Here is a 17,277-nt window from a genome sequence, read left to right as displayed (position 1 = left end):
GACAGATTTAGTTCCTTGTTCTCCTTGAAAGGACAACTCCACACAAATATCCATCGAGTCGTTTTGATTTTTTTTTTTAATTGCATTAAATCAAGGATGGAGAAAGATCGTATTTTCTGCACTCTCTGTTTCATAGCTTTCAAATTTAAACATGGTGTAAACACGAAAATAATAAACATTGATTCCTCTACTGTCCTTCTCTCCGTATGAACATAACAACCCCCACCCTCTGGCCTTACAGATCACACTCCATCAGACTCAATGTAGACCTGAGTGACTTATTTTTAAATCCTTGGTAAGTAGAAGTGGGTCACCAAGCAAGTCTACAAACGTCTGCTTATCAGATTTTCATTGCCATGGATAGACAAGCATTTGCGAGAGTTTAAGCTATTAGCATTGTAGATGACAATGCCTTTTATTTATGTTTTAAAAAACAAAATGTAAATAAAAGGCATTTTCATTTACAATGCCAATAGCTCAAACTTGCGTAAATGCGAGACCTATTGCATTGCAAATGCTTGTTTAAGCTCGACGATGGCCAAGGAGCTTCACTAACAATTATTTAGTGCTAAAACCATGACAAAACAAAAAAAGCATTGACAAAACCAAAAGGCTGGTAGTCAGATTCAGACCTTGGCTTTGCCAAGGCTTGTATGAATAATTCCATTTCAAAACATGTTTACACTGTGCTTCTCTGTTTCCTTTACAGGCATCTAAACCATGTTAAACAAGGCACTCATGGCCTGATTATAAATTGTTGGTTATATTTCATCTACTGCCTAAAACCCGTTTACACATGTCGGAATTAAGCATCCGGTAATTATAAAATGGGTTAAATACCCCCGTTCCGTTAAATTTCAAGTCAAACCGGATTTAATTCAATAAAGGAAATGTGTACGGTATTTATCTTACAATGCAGATTTGTGTGTTAAATACCAAAATCCGCGTGCTATGCCCCACTGAATCGCAATAGTGTTATGAGTGTCTTGTGTCCTCTTACGGACACCGTACCACTGCTCCCAACGTCACCAGCTGTCATCACTCATCACTGGAATGTTGACCGTTGGTGGCCGGCTGAGCGGAGGCGTCTGTTGCGCTCCGTACACCACGGAGCCTGTGTTGGTGTATTCTAATAAAGAAGTTACTTCACAACTCAACAAGGAGCTCGGAGCGTACTTTACAAATAGGTGCTATGTATCGCACCCGATAAATAACGAACCCCTGGGGATCGTTATTTACCTGGTGCGATATATACCACATTTACTTGTAATCGGGCCCGTAGAAGGTTTTGTGCCTGAAGAATAATTTCCCTAGAGTGTACATACGAACAGAAGTACCAGGAGTGCAACTGCACCAGTAGTACCTAAACAAAATACAATTAGGGTCCATGCCCATACTCCGAACCTTTTTTTGGGGCAAATTTCTATACCGCGAACTCGACCCGAAGGTATTGGAGCGCTTTACATGAGCACTAGTTATGTACACATGAACAACCTTCCTCAATCCCACCTTGATCAGCGAAAACCAAATCCCGCATGCGCAGCTTGGAGCCGGAGGAAGTTACAAACAAGCGTCGCTCTGGTCTTTATTTCTCCACTCTATTGTTTTGCTCTCATTGGCCAGCCCCTTTGTACCAAAGTAAGCCAATAGTAGGTCAAGACAGCTGAACAGAGCTTTTAGCGCAGCTCCCCTGTCACCGGAAAAGGCAGGACTTTGTGGAAATCGCGCATGCGCGATATTCAGCGTGGTGTACAGGCTAGGTCATTACAGTTAGTGTGCGTGGGAACCGGGCCACCTTGAACAGCTTGCTAGCCACTACCTAGTGTTCACACAGACCCTCAGGATGATGCGGTTGGAAGGCCTGGGTGGCCCCAAAATCGACCCTGAGGAGATGAAGAGAAAGATGCGTGAAGACGTCATTTCATCTGTACGAAATTTCCTGCTCTACGTGGTGGTACTGCGGATCAGTAAGTAGAGAGGGGATTTACATTTGGAATTATAGGCAGGCAGCACACCCTGTTCAGTGCCTCTTCTGTTGGAGAAAAGCTGTTTCCGATGTGAAAAAGACGTGTCTGTTATTTTTTATAGCTATTTTCCAAGTGATTTCATACTTGCCAGCAGTCTATGCCAGAAAAGGGGATTATTTTGAGGATTTCAGAAACTACAATTAGCTTAATTATAACATTTGATACTGGGAACGCACGACCTTTAGCATGACAGTGTCATATCCGAAAATCACCTCACGTTATATGTAATCTAGCTCGGCACCTGCTGAATTGTTTTCTAGGAGCTCTTGAAAATAGTCATAATGTAACGAGCGCACTGTTGGCAGTCTTGCATTTACAAACTAGTCCTTGCATTATCGGATCAATCACGGACCATAACTAAACGGCAGAATGCGACTACCCGTGTCCAGCATTAGAACGCATTAAGTGCCTCAAGAGCACCTGCCCTTTCAGCAGCGTCGTTCACGTCTCACCACTGCTGTGTCGCTCATATGCTGGCCTAGTGTTTGTAATGTTGGGTTTCAGGCCCACATTGGAGAAGGAACAGACACGGACACCCAGTGAAGGTAGATCAGTAACAGGCCCCGAGCACGTCCACCTGGGCCTTTTTATTGACGGGGTCACGTCACTCGTGGCACCCGAGATGGATGGGTGTGGGGGTGCAGTGTGTCCAGCCCTCAAGGGAGTGGCTGGAGTTCCAACTTCCTGCGGAACACTAGAACGTGTCCCGCAGGACATTACATTCCTCCCCAACTTTATTGAAGAACAAACAAAACGTTAGTCCAACCTGTGGGGACAAAGCAAACAGTTAACTGAATACCACAGGGTCCATCAGTCTTCTGAGTCAGGTGGCAGGATGACGTCAGACAGGAGCTGGTGACTTGGCTTGCAGCAGGACCTTCTCTGCGGGCACTCGTAATTTAACCTGAGGGGTTCAGGACACGACCGCTGGCTTAGAGACGTCCGCTGCATACCGTCAGTTCCTTGATGATGACATGTCACACGGTCTTGCATGGCTCCGACCTTGCTGACATCGGTGATGGTCTGTGGTAAGTTCTAACAGTACTTTACAGTGGGTTGCGTCATGAGCATGGATGGAGTCCACAGTGAGAGTTCACAGAGGTGTTGCTGGACTGACTGTCCCTGTTGAACTGCTTGGACGTGACCGATAAACTGTCGGTGGGGCAATGTCTCTTCTCGCTCTCCCGCCTGGGGAGGCCCATCGTCGGGGTTGCTGCGGGACTGTAGGAGGGCTGCGCTGGGGGCTGCTTGTGTGGCGTCTGGGGGCAGCTGCAGGACCACTGAGGAGCCTCTACTTAGTTGCATGCACAACACTCACGGGTAGATGAGTCTTGGCCAAGACTTGCACTCGCGGTTCCGGTGTAGGCCAGGTTCACAGGTAGCTTCTGATCTCTTCAGTCGGCTGGTGTGGCAACGGTGTAGGACTCCAGTCCACTTGTGCTCTGGTCGTGGTCTTTGACGCAGGTGCTGAGGGCTGGCATGATGGCAGCTGCCAGCCCTGTGGTGAGTCGGGATGACAGGTGGTGGAAACTTGAGGGGAGAGTTGGATGTCAGGAGGGACTTAGCTTCCTTGTGGAGATTTCTCTATCTCTCGGGTGCCTGCTCGTGCTGCCAGGCTCACTGGCGCGGTCTTCTGCGCACCTCTGACTTTGCGTGCTCCTTGCGTGTTCTGTCTTCTTCTTGGACGCTCTCTTCTGGCACTTGGGGTGTCTGTGGTGTGTTTGGCGGTTGTGCCTGTTTACCAGTAGGGGCGGGTGATGCGACCTCTTCACTGGCGGTGGCGTTGGGCAGCCACGTGTGGTGCATGCTCTGCACCAGTCTTTCTTGTGCTATTGCTGGGGGCAGCTTCCCCTGAGACGTTGCTGTCTGGCTGGTAGTCCACTCTTGCTGGTGGGGGCTGTCTTTGGTGTTACTGCGTGTGTTTGGTCAGCGCCTGCCTGGGCTGGGCAAGCGTCGGGCGTCCTGGCGCCCTTGGTGATGTGCAGCAGTCTTTCTCTTTTGAACAGTCTAGGCAGCCCTTTGGGGTGGCATGCCAGGCACCTCGTCTTCATGTGCTCCTCTTGGGACTTTTCGTCTTGCAGGGTGTCATATCCTTTGCTTCTTGGCACGTTCCTGTGCTGGGTTCGTCCTGGGCCCCTGGTTGCATCTCTGGCACCCGCTGGCTGCATGTGCCGGCAGATCTCAGCAAACGGTCACAGCAGGCGTTTTGCTACTTCCTCATCAACATACCGAGAGTGGCTGATGTGTCCTGAGGCTTGATACTTCTGTGATGGGGCAGCACTATCTTCCGCACTGCAATGCCTTGTCTTACTGCCTGGGGCGGAGCCACTCCAGGTATCTCGTCCTTCACCTTGAGACTCCTCAGGGCCTTGCGGTGTCCCTGTGGGTGTGGCGCAGGTAGGTGCAGAGGCGATGCTCTCCGATGACAGCCGCAGGATGTGCTTGGCAGTGTGGGTGGCGACCCGGGCTGGGGGCCGTCTGTCTAGGCCTCTCTTGTCTCTGCCGGTCTGGAAGATGCCGTACCAGGACTTGGCGTGTTGATTTGGTGCCGGACTTCAGCCAGCCGTGGTGTGCAGCGCTGATGATTGCAGACCGGGTGGTCGTGAGCAAGCGTAGGCGTCAACCCCTCTTGTGGGGAACTGTGGCCCAGAAGAGGTGAGGGCCTGAGCGGGTGGGGGCCGCCTTCCACAGTCTGACTCTTCTGCGCAGTGCGGAGCGGGTGAACCAGGCCGTTCTCTTCACAGTGGCGCTGCGTTTTGCTCTGGATGGCTGCCGGAGGGGCTGGGGGCGGTTGAACTCCTGGGTTCTGCACCAGGGCCGATTCGTGCAGCACTCTCTTTGGGCAGGGATGCCGGTGTGGCGTGTGACCACCAGGTGGCACTGATTTTCAGGTGCAGTGCAGGCATGCAACTGCTGTGTGGCTCTGTACCTGAGTCTGCTCTTCCAAGGCCACAGCAGTCCCTGGAGGAGCTCCTCCGTGCTTCTTGTGGCAGTTCCGCTGCTGGCAGCCAGGTGGCGCTGACGCGCTCTTCTCTGAAGCTGCACTTTCGGTGAGGCTGATCATGCGGGTGAGAGATGCAGTGCTGGGGAACTCATTGCCATAGCCCCGGTCGGGGCGGCTGCATGGAGGGACTCCGGTAAGTGTTGGCTTTCACTTACTTCACGCTACTGCAGAGCATGCTGACAGCTTCTGCCTGGATGGCGGGTGTGCCTGTGAGGAGCGTGGGGCTGTTCTCTCCCGTGAAAGAGACCACTTTTTCTATGGGCAGCGGTGAGGCTTTTGTTTTACAATGCCCTACCTGTGTGGTGACGGAGGACAATGCTGTGCTCTCTGGCAACTGCTAGGTGGCGCTGCGCTCTTTGCTCTGGCTGTCGCAGTCTTTCTTCGGATGGTGGACGCGTCAACGGGCCTTTTCACTGACGGGCCGCATTTGGGTGCCCGAATCAGGAGCACTCACTGGGGTGGCTCCTGCTGGCCGGTGGAACTTTTGCTGATTTCCAGGGTAGGTGATCACTGCTTGAGCCGGGCTTGACAACCTGGAGGGCCGTGCTTCCATTACAGCACCTCCGTGCTGGGGCAGCTGGCGGTGGAGGTGGGCGAAACGGGCTCTAGGCACCTTAGCAGGTGAGGGGCTGTAGATCTGAGCACAGCGCTATTGCTTCGCCCTAGCTTCCTCTCTGGCTGGGCTACCCGCTTCCTCACTATGCGGTCAGTGTTGGCTCCTAATCCGGTGCCGCATCGCTCGCTGTATCGCGCTGGTGGGTGAGAGTAGACTGTTGGCAGGAGGGGCTTGCCGCTGCAGCTATGACTTTACTTCTCCCCCACACTACCTGGGTTGAGGCAGCCACCTGGTGTGGGACCGAGCTGGTGCTCACTGCGGTAGTTGCAGGTCGGGATCGTCGTGCATGCCCCGTCTACTGCTGCCCTCTTTGGTCGTTCCCAGCATCGGTGATTCCGTGGCGTATGGGCGTGTAAGCAGTGGCTGTGGGGGAGTCACTGCATGATCCCTCAGCGTGTCTCCGAGGCCAGGCGTGTGCAGATTGGCGATCGCAGTGGCAAACCGTACAGGCATGTCGGTGCGGGGGTGCCCCAGTCTACGTTTCTCCTCGGGGCACACCGGGGAGCCAAACGGTGTACACGCGGGGACAGACCCGCTCATCGCCAGGGTAATGTTGAGCCTCAGGCCCACATTGGAGAAGGAACCGACTCGGACACCCAGTGAAGGTAGATCAGTAACAGGCCCCGAGCACGTGCACCCGGGCCTTTTTATTGACTGGGCCACGTCACTCGTGATGGATGGGTGTGGGGGTGCAGTGTGTCCAGCCCTCAAGGGAGTGGCCAGAGTTACAACTTCCTGCGGAACACTAGAACGTGTCCCGCAGGACATTACAGTGTTGTATAGTGCCCCTGCCTGTCACTTATATTTCGTAGATTTACCAACTTTGAATTAGTGCTGAAATGATGAGACTGAAGGAACTATACCCAGGGCACAAGTCCTATAAAAAGAAGCGGGGGACTGACAATATGCAAATAACCTCATGACGTCACGTGCTGAACGTGTCCTGGTGTCTGAAAATTACTCCGGGACATGTTCAGCATATTTCTGTGGGGCCCAGCTTCTTGGCAGGGGGGACGGCGTCCACCTTGTGAAAAGAGTGGGGGGACGCTGTGTACTTGCGTGTACCCCTGACTCGAGCCCTAACTATACAGAGTTTCTTTGCAGCTACCTCAAAGGCAGTGCAGGGTGGTATTGCTGCAGAGTGAATCTTTTTTTTTTTTTCGCCCTGAGTGCAAGAATAGAGAGCTCTATAGAGACCCGTCTCAACACCTGCTTTGTAGAACCGTCAAGACCCGGCCCACCTAAAATCCTGGAGAGGGCGCAGGCAGAATAAAGCAAAAGGGGGGGCGGGGAGAGGGACAGGAATTGCATTGGCAAGGGTTATTGAAGGTGATGGAAAGGGATGCATTTAACTAGGGGAGAGGCAGAGTGTGAATGAAAGAGAGAGGAACACAGTGCTCACAAGGATGACATCGCATTCCTGACTGGTTGCCCGTCGGTATCAATCCAGATTTTCACCATAAGAAGTTAGATCTCGAATGGCAAATAAACTCTGCTACAGACACCAAAGGGGGTGTGGTTATAGGATTTTTAAGAGTTTAACAGAGTACTGCATCTCTATCAAATCATAAATGACAACAAAAAGTACTTGTATGATCTGGCTTTTTAGAAAACTGTTTGTTTTCTGATCCAGCGGGTTACCAACCTCAGGTACTCTATTACTATATACTCACTTGGGCCCATAAACACACACTCCTTCATATAGGCTAGTAGATACCGCTGGGGTCAATTTATTGTGCTAATACCTGTAAGATGAATTTATCTAATTATTTCTTACCAAATCTTTTGTCCCAATGTATTTTCCTCTGGTCAGTGGACCTTTAGTTAACTAAATAGATGAAAAATTACATATAATACACCTTTATTAAATAACCACAGACTCGGGAGAGTTTTAAATGTTTATCTAGTAAATTCATATGAGCCAAGAACCCAAATACAGTTAGGACACCGTTTACTTCAAAGAGAGGAAGGGAATAAATTTGATTAGATTAATCGGATTAATCGTTAAACAAGTTATTACGATGACAGAACCTGAATAGGGAGGACACCGAGAGAGCAGCACAATGACATACTACACAGAATTATAGTTACCTAGAATGGTGTGGAAACCAACCCCTTGGCCACAGAATTGCAAAGGGCCCCCTGGGACAGATCAGGCGACAAAGGCTCAGGACAGGATAGATGACCTTTTCTAGATACGACACCTGCGTCGCACCCCCTCTCTGACACTATCTTCCTCCTCGATTCTTCCGCGATGTTCTTCTAATTAATTGGCTCAAAAGATCTAAGTCTGGAAATGGATCTTCTTCAGTATTTTCTTAATTCACGGACAGCATCTCGGTCTCTCAGCCTTCTCCGTCTCGCTGTGGTAACTAATCTAACTAAACTGCCTCTATTATACCTTTCTAATGACACGTACCACCCCTAAATGTTTCGAATTTAGGAACTCCTAACTCTGATTGGACAGGGAAAGGGGAGATGATCATCACACCATGCTAAGTTTAATACTTTTCTTTAAGCTCATTGTTTTATGTTCCCGCCCCTTAATTTACTCCCCCGTGCTTTATTTCCCACCCGTATTCACAAGTTAATCAATACAATGTATGCAATTTTGTGTAAAATTCTTTCCGTTCACAGGACATCATGCTGGTTCACAGGGTGTGTTGCTGTTTTCTTTTGGATGACATTCAAGGCTTTGCATCGCGGCTCCTGGGTTGTCATAACTCCGCATGTGAAATAGTCACATGATGCACCAGCTTCGGTCCCACTCGGAGGCCCAAATACGAACTAATAAATTATTTCACTGTATACCACCTATCTCTACTCTACTCCATTTACTTATATAAATCTTTCACATTTTATTAAATTTGCAGGGTTTAGTTTCAGCATAAGCATGCGCATTAACATGTGAGTTCTGAGACGCTCTAATTTTGAAAGCGATTACGCAGCTGCAAAGATTTCCCTCCAAAGCAAAGGTACGTCATTACTACGTAGATGTAGTCGACGCATGCGCAGTGAAAATTCCCGCGTTAGCAGCCATTTTTAATCACTTTCGGTTACTTGTTAGTACGACACATAGGCAAGCTTCCCTTGAGCTTAAGTGTACACATTTTCTGGTGTTTTATTAGTATTTACGAACACAAGTGTTACGGTATTACAAGTTATTTGAGAGGATTGCTTCAGAGCAAGTCTTTTATACGAGCCCTCGCTCCATCAGTTCACAGGACCCAACTGTTAATGCAAAATTGATGCTTGGCAAGGAAAAAAACAAACATTTAAATTCTGCTACATCATTGAAGTTACATTCAATTATCGGATTTAGGTTTTTTTAAAGAAAAGAATGAGACCCATTACCCACTCTAGGTGGCATGCTTCATCATCTGGGTCGGCCCTTTGCCAGCACTATCTTGGTACTTAGCAGACGTATGCAGAGCTCTTGGAGTTTTTTAATGTATAAAGGTAAAGTGATGACAATAGAGGGTGTCCGTAACAACTGTCAAACAATTGTATTAGGATAGTTGAAGTACTACTCCTGTGTTAATAGTATGGAGATACAGACCTGTAAGTGCGAGCAGTTAGTAATTATGACACCTCCCTCGCTTTACTGTCCTGGTCTACATGTGTTAACCATGATCTAATGGAAAAAATAATCATCCAAGGGCTTTTTTTCTAGGACCATGAGATTCTGCCTTGTCGAAAGCTGTCCTGGATACCATAATTCTAGTGATAGTAATGAAAAACACACCACATCAGTTTTTTGTAGGAATCCCTTCCATCCTATGAAGAAATCACTTAAGCAACAAAAAGGTATCTGATTAATGCACACGGACAGCATATATCAATGTTTTACTTACACCAAACTGTCACCCCACTGATGATAAACATATGGTGGCACACCGTGATACTGCTAATGCTCACTTAAACTTGTAATTACTCACTTTACTAGAGACTGGCGGGTAGAGCACAGCTCTTAACCCAGGCTGCTGGTATGGGAAAAGGCAAGTTTCTTTTCTTTTAACACTGAAAATAAGTGCATGTTTTCTTGCTTACTTCCCCTTTTCTGTGTCTCTCGTTTCCCTTTCACATCCCTCCCTCCCCAACCCACTCCATGTTGCTCTCCCACCCTCCTGCTTGTTCTTGTTGTTGTGTTTTTTATGTAAATATCCGAGATCCTTCCTGCCATCGGTTGCTGGTGTTTACTTGATCACTCCCCAACTCTCCTCCTGGGCCCAGCGGCTGCAATTTGCTACTTGGGTGCTCCTATCCAGAAAAGAGCTTTCGTTCCCATTTGGATTTTTAAATTCACTGATTTACTGTTACAGGAACAGGGTCCTCCGTCTTGGAACAAAAGTTTTTAAAAAAATGACACCTACATCATGATGTAAGCTTATAAATGTATGGTGACACACACATGTGATTACGCTGAGACTTCCATAGCATCAGGATACATATATATGCTTGAGGACACGTGATAGTGAATAGTTGCCTTTTGATCAACATCTGCATAAGGCATTGGGAAAGCAATACCTCTGCATTGGACCACCCATAAAGCGCGACCTATTAGCTCTGCCAGTGCTTTTTCCTATGCGGCTTGCCTCAACTGACTCTACTAATACACCCCAGCGGCAGTGAAGTGATTTGCAATTAATACAGGTCACTCATCACTGCCCAGATAGAAACTTGGCCATCTGACTATGAATCTGATTTAGCTGCTGTCAGGCTGGCTAACTCTGATTAAAAACTTTAGGGACGGTCCTCTGCTTTAGTTCAGGGGTTCTCATTCCTCCTTAATAACATGATTAACGGTAAAAAAATGTTCAAGATCTGCATTATACACTACATTTGAGCTGCAGCTTCTAATTCATCCAGACGGGCTTTCCTGCAGAGTTCATATTTACATTTTGCAGCACTATCCGAGGGACTTCTGTTCTGACTGCTCAGGCATCAGAGTCTGCTCCTGCATATGGATACTCTTAAAAAAGGATGTGAACCAGCAGGAAAGCGAAAGCAACGTCCACTGCAGAACTTAAATTTTTGCGGTGCCGTCTTTAGGCAGTCAGATAGATTTTCATATTATCCAAGCAACAACTTGTATCATTGGCTAGAAAATCGTATTGCTCTTGTTGCAGTGGAGTGGTTTGCCACAGTTCCACATCATGGAGGTATTCTGTACAGATATAAAAGTGGCCACTGAATCATGGTTCTAGTGCTTTTGGTGTTTTCCACATGCTCATGGAGTTACGGCCACATAGTCCATCATCTAGTAGATATTATGTAGATTTCAACAACACATTTCTAGCTTAATTGGATCAAAAGTTATTCAACAAACTGGCATACAGGATTCCATACAGTGGTACACCCTTTGCAAAGGTTAACTGAACAACTTCTTTAGTTTGTATTTGCAGTATTCACGTATTAACTGGTACTAACGAGACACAACTTTTGTTGAGATAGTAGTAAATTGTGTTACAATGATTAAATATTGCTCTAGAAAATGATGGATCACTGAGGACGGATTAACTGGTACTAACGAGACGAAGCTTTTGTTGAGAGTTGTAAATTGTGTTACAATGATTAAATATTGCTCCAGAAAATGATGATGGATCACTGAGGACGTATCTAGAACCAATGCTCCTAGCTGTCCTCGCGGCAGAGGAGGCACAGACCTAGTAGCTGAGGTTACGATGCAGGAAATGAAAGCAGAAATGAAGGGCCTGTGAGACGCTTGACGCCGGGTTCTGACAGATCCCCGGTGGAATTCCATGCCACATATCAAACGGAACTCTCTCCTAAATTAGCAGACTTAAATAAAATAGCTAATCCCTTTGTTGAAGCCGGCTAACGACTGTAAGGCATATCGCCCTGTCTTGATGCTTAATTTAGATGATAAATTACTCAGTAGGATCTTAGCAAGCCAGCTCATTTCATATATGCCAAGACTGGTACACCGTGACCAGGCCAGCTTTATTTCTGGCCAAAATACAGTAATTAATGTGCAGAGACTCCTGACACTATTAGAAAATGATTCATATGATCGCCACCCGGCAGCAACTCTCAGTATAGATATCGAAAACGCCATCAACATCCTAGAGTGGTCGTACTCAGAGGCGCAACTAGAGTCAAATTTCGGGGGTGGGGTTAAGAAAAAAATTCGGGGGGGCTGAGTCTTCAAGCAAAAGGCAGAGTGGAGCTGCAGGGGCTCTAAGAAGGGGTGAAAAACATCAAAGCCTCATTAACAAGCAAAAGGTCTTTTAAAGACCTGTGAAGTACTCTGGTGCGGCTGTGTGTGTGCCTGGCAAGCTGTCTCATCCCAGGCTGCCACACACGACTGACGGGGTGGGGTTTTGAAGCCCTTTGAGTCCAATGGGCGTTGCCCACCTGGTCATACTTGTATGCGCTGCTGGAACGAATTCACTTGGGGGTGAGGCTTTATAGCTTGGACTAAGCTATTGTATACATGCCAGATAGCGAGGGTTCTCACGGGGCAGACCATTTTTGATAGCGATGATTGAGATTGGACGGGGTACGAAACAAGGGTTTCCCATGTTAACCTTTTGCTATTTGTTTTGGCAATAGCGGCACTGGTGACAGCAGGCAGGAGTGGACGTTGGTATCACGGAGTCCACATCGTTGATTTTCATCACAGCATAGCTCTTTATGCCGATGATCTTTTTAGGGAACACCAGTGATGACCTGATGGGAGCCAAAACTATTCTCGGCGAATTTAGAGATATTTCTGGGCTCATAGTTATTTGTCTAAAATCTAGCCTGTTCCCGGAGGAAGCTGGCCATGATCCTCCGTTAAGTCTCGGTAGATTGCAATGTGAACCGCATTTCCTGCACTATCTTGGTGTCTGGATCTTCCATGACCCGGCCAATTTTATAGAGGGAAATATGGGCAATGCTCTTAGGGCATTACAGAAAAGTATGGAGTTTTGGAAATCACTTCCACTTTTAGTGGCAAGGAGAGTGGCATTACTTAAGATGGTGGCCTGGTGTGCTTTTTCACAGTACTACCAATGTGGACACCCAGAGCATGGTTCCAAGAGCTAGACACCTTGATCACTGGGTTTATTTGGGGGATGGGACGTTGAAGGATCGCCCATGCCACGTTACAATGACCAGTCGCAGAGGGAGACTTGGTGGTTCCAGAATTTGAAAATTATTATTTGGCTGCATAATTACAGTGGCTCACACAATGGGTTGCTTGCAGGGGGCGCCCAGAAAGGGAGATAGGGTATTTTGTTCCCTCATTGGACCGCTTAATCGGACTGCTCCTGTTTACAGGGCGTAGTGTAGACTGGTACACAAGAGAACATAAAGTGGTGCGTAAATACTGGGTTCCATGCTTGCAGATGACGAGGTGATTAATTCCCTATTCGCCTACGCTTACCATTACCATGCTAGCAACGCTACCTCACTGGGAGATTGGGGAGGACCAACGGGTTGGGAGACGACCGGGGCAGCAACAGGGTGTGGCCTATTCCGAGACGGGAATTACTTTCATTCGAAGAATTTAGAACAAAATTCGATATTCTACAGGGCCACTTTTTGTTGCACAGAGCTGCAACAACAGCCTTCGGTAGGCACTGGAGAACAGGCTTGATAGAGCAACAACCACACAAGGCATATCAATATGTGTTGATGGCATCAGGGACTTTCTGAGCAGTGACAGGCTTGTACAGGGCGCTCAGAGGTGATGCCCTATTAACACTTACTACTCTTAGAGTTAAATGAGAGGGGGAACTGGGGATGCAAATCCCATAGGACGTCTAGGCGGATTTTCTGTACAGAAAGCCCAAGGTCTCTGTCTTCTGTAATGCCAGTTTCAAATTAAGTAACACGTTTATATTGCACAGGGCATACCTCACACCTAGCCGCATTAATAAATAAATTGAATTGTACAGATGTTGCTTGCCCCAGATGTGGTAATATTGATGCGGGTATGATTCATATGTATTGGCATTGCCCTAAGCTGAGTTCCTATTGGAAGGAGGTGACTGTAGCGGGGGTCATAGAAAAGGAAGTCCCCTGCACCCCGGGACATTACTTATTCAACTGGTTCCCCCACTGTTCCAAAACCTGTGTCCAGTAAATTCCAGGACTTAACATATATAGTAGCAAAAAGGGAAATTGCTAGATGTTGGAAATCCCCAGGGGTACCCCGCATCCTTGTATGGATAAAGGAACTTGAAAAATGGGTAAGCTATGAGTGACGTAATGATGAGAGAACCCCATAGAGGCATTGGACTGTTAGATAGAGCCCGGGCATGGGAGGCCCTGATAGATAGCTTTAAAAACCATGACCCACAGCTGAATGATCACACACCGGGAGTGTCTCCTCCTCACTCGCCTGAGTGCTTGGACAAGGGAGGTGGACTAAATGTACAGTGAGTGTTTTCTTCTCCATTCACCGCAGTTTTATATAGCACAAACTTGACCAGAAGGTATTGGAGCGCTTTACATGAGCACGAGTTACATTACAAAATGTTTCTTAATTGTGACTTGCCCTGAATCTGAAGGGGGATCGACAGAGAACGACTGTGGACACTACATGGGCTCACCTGCCATATCCTAGAACCTTTTCAGATTATGTGCGAGAGTGCATCTCTGAGGGGAGTTGGGTGGGGGAGGCAGGGAGAGTTGGGGAGTTTTGAGTGAGATGAGAGAATTAGGCCAATAGAATGCCTGTTATCAGCCGTTTGAAGAAACGCCTTACTCAGGATATTTACAATAGATATTTCACCTGAATAATGATGGAGCCTACTGCGATTAGGCTATATGTCGCCGAAATGTGACAATAAGTGAAGTTGATGCTAAAACCTAATACTCTTTGTTAAAAAAAAGAAATATATATATATATATATATATATATATATATATCAACAAAGTTATCCTAGACTCTGGCGCACACTTGCAGCGGGTGCTCTGCGTACGGGCCGGATCCTGGCCACGAATTTTCACCTCTCAAAACCATTGACGCGTTTCGGCCCTCTCACGGCCTTGCTCACGTGAGCAAGGCCGTGAGAGGGCCGAAACGCGTTGGTTGAGCTGTGCGAAATAAACACAATTTGAATATCCCCTCCTGAGTGCCGCGTCAATGGTTTTGAGATAGAGATATATATATATATATATATATATATATATATATATTTACTGAAAAAAACATAGGTTTCACTCACGTTATAGTTACGAATTAGCATTTAAAAAACCTTGCAAATTCACTTAAAAAACCATAGGTTTCACACATGTTATAGTTAGCTGGACATTTCACTCGTAAAAAACCAATGAAATTCCCCCGTTATAGTTAGTGCTGGCAACTATAACTCACGCGACCGCAATCCTCTGCTGATGACGTCAGATATTACATCACTGTATTTAGACACTTATTTACCCATGTCTTCTTCCATTAATCTTTAGCTATATATATATTACAAATATTTATTTTTCAGAAAGACACATATGTCATCAGTGATGTAATATCTGACGTCATCAGCAGATGAGGATTGCGGTCGCGTGAGTTATAGTTGCCAGCACTAACTATAACAGGGGAATTTCATTGGTTTTTTACGAGTGAAATGTCCAGCTAACTATAACATGTGTGAAACCTATGGTTTTTTAAGTGAAATTGCAACTATAACGTGTGTGAAACCTATGGTTTTTTCAGTGCATTTCAAAGGTTTTTTAAATGCTAATTTATGTATTTTTTTTGTAATGGAATTTTCAGCCTGCGCGCACGGTGCGCGAACTTCGCAGAATTTTTTTTCCTTTTTTTACCGTGCGCGCACGGTTCGCGCACTCCGCGATTTTTCGAGAAAAAAATAAAATCTTTTTTGGCCCTTGGGGGTCCTTCTGGGACCCCCTGACAAAGGCTAGGGGGTCAGGAACTGTCCACCCTGCCCCCTTTTCACGTTCTCCACCTTTGTTTTTCACCCCCTCAGACTGCGAGAGACAAAATGGCGGCCAACACTTCCTGGTTTCGACCGATTCGAATGTTTACCGACATCTAACAACCAATCAGAATTGCGCTCGTGCACAGCAGGGTGCGCGCACGGTGCGCGCGTATAGATATTGATATGGTTTTAAATGCTATTTTCTCAGGAAATACTGAACAGATTTACACGAGACCTTCAAAAGGCACTTCCTTGACCTTATGGCTATCTCTCTGCCAAATTTCACGTAATTCTCTTCAGCCGTTCGGGCTGTACCTTCGACTAAAGGTCCTATGGAAAAATACATGGGGAAAACGCGTTTTGGGACCCCCCTTTTTCTCGGGCCCCCGCTTGACGAATCACCCCGAGACTTTCAGGGTAGGAGCTGAACGGAGTGCCCCATTTGTTTTGAAAACCGGCGCCAAAGTTATTTAAAATAGAATTTTGAGATTTCCTATGGAAAATAGGTTGTAACTATCTACTGGCGAACGCCAGTAGATATATATATATATATATATATATATATATATATATATATATATATATATATATATATATTGCTACATTATGCCACAAAATTGTTGCCAGGTAATTTAGTCATCCCTGCTGAATAAATTGGTCTATGTTACCTTGTACTTCCGGGTAGGAAATATGTCTTGCCTAATCAGTTTGCACAGGGATTTCATGGTGAATTCATTGGCCGTTACTGAGTGTCAGTTGAACTGTCTATACAATGTAATGTATGGTATTCAAGTTAAAATAGTATCCATACCAAGTTTAGTGTGTCCAAAGTGAGCATCCTTCATAAACCTAACTTGTGGCTTTTTTTTTTTCAATAGCTCCCTTCATTTTAAAGAAGTTGGATAGCATATGAAAGACGAGGCAGTTGCAGAGAAATTGAACGAAAACGTCTCAACGGAACAGGCCACGAGGTCTCCCTTGTTCAACAGACTCTTGCATCTTTTCAAAGACCAATGATTTCCAAGGATTAAGCAAATGGCTTCTGTCGAGGTGTTCTGGTACCTTGGAGCATGGTTTTGCCAGATCCTTTAATTAAACAACTAGAAGTACATTATTTTGCTGTGTGAGCTTTCCATAACATGTTGCATCTTGGGTATTTGTTAAGCCAAGCTAATGTAAACTTGGCGGCCTCGACCAATACTTGTTTCATTACATACATTTTCAAGAATGTTTGATGAAAGGCAGATGATGAACTGTTTTTTTCCTTAAACGAAGATGCTACTTGTCTTTAATTTGTGGTATAATTATGGACATTAAAAAAAACCTTATTACTATGTTTCGTTCTAATTATTTTTAATTACAACAGGTATTTCTTGGGTACACTGATCACATAAGGAGCTAGACTGACATATGGCAAGGAAGCCTGTAAGTGCATCTCGCCCGAGTTTACTGTGAATAGTAGACCAATCCAAGACCTGCAGTCAAGAATCTGTAGCCACCCTGAACTTTTTAAAGAGCCAAACACAGTAGATCAATACTGTTTCACAATGTAAAAAAACATTCATGTTTAAAGAAATGCTACACTAAAAAAAAATCAAGCTATACCTGCTTGGTTTCTTCCCTACAAATTCACAACCCTACCTATTTGCAGAGTACAGTCGAGTATTAACCCCTTCGATGCTGCGCAGATTCCGCCGCTGTGCTGACGGAATCTTGCGCGGGCGTGGTCATGACGGA

General features: G+C 46.3%; 1 protein-coding gene across 1 annotated transcript; it reads left to right on the top strand.

The window, feature by feature from the left end:
- Positions 1–1,715: 1,715 nt before the first annotated feature.
- On the top strand, positions 1,716–16,874 carry TOMM5 (translocase of outer mitochondrial membrane 5). Its single transcript, XM_085636580.1, has 2 exons — positions 1,716–1,967; positions 16,419–16,874. The coding sequence occupies exons 1-2, from the start codon at positions 1,844–1,846 to the stop codon at positions 16,451–16,453; spliced, it is 159 nt and encodes a 52-aa protein (XP_085492706.1). The 5' UTR covers positions 1,716–1,843; the 3' UTR covers positions 16,454–16,874.
- Positions 16,875–17,277: the final 403 nt, after the last annotated feature.

The sequence above is a fragment of the Triturus cristatus genome, chromosome 2_1 (genome assembly GCF_964204655.1).
Source record: "Triturus cristatus chromosome 2_1, aTriCri1.1, whole genome shotgun sequence".
NCBI classification, from domain to species: Eukaryota; Metazoa; Chordata; class Amphibia; order Caudata; family Salamandridae; genus Triturus; species Triturus cristatus.
Note: the sequence above shows the minus strand (reverse complement) of the source record. Positions and strands in the feature narration are given on the sequence as shown.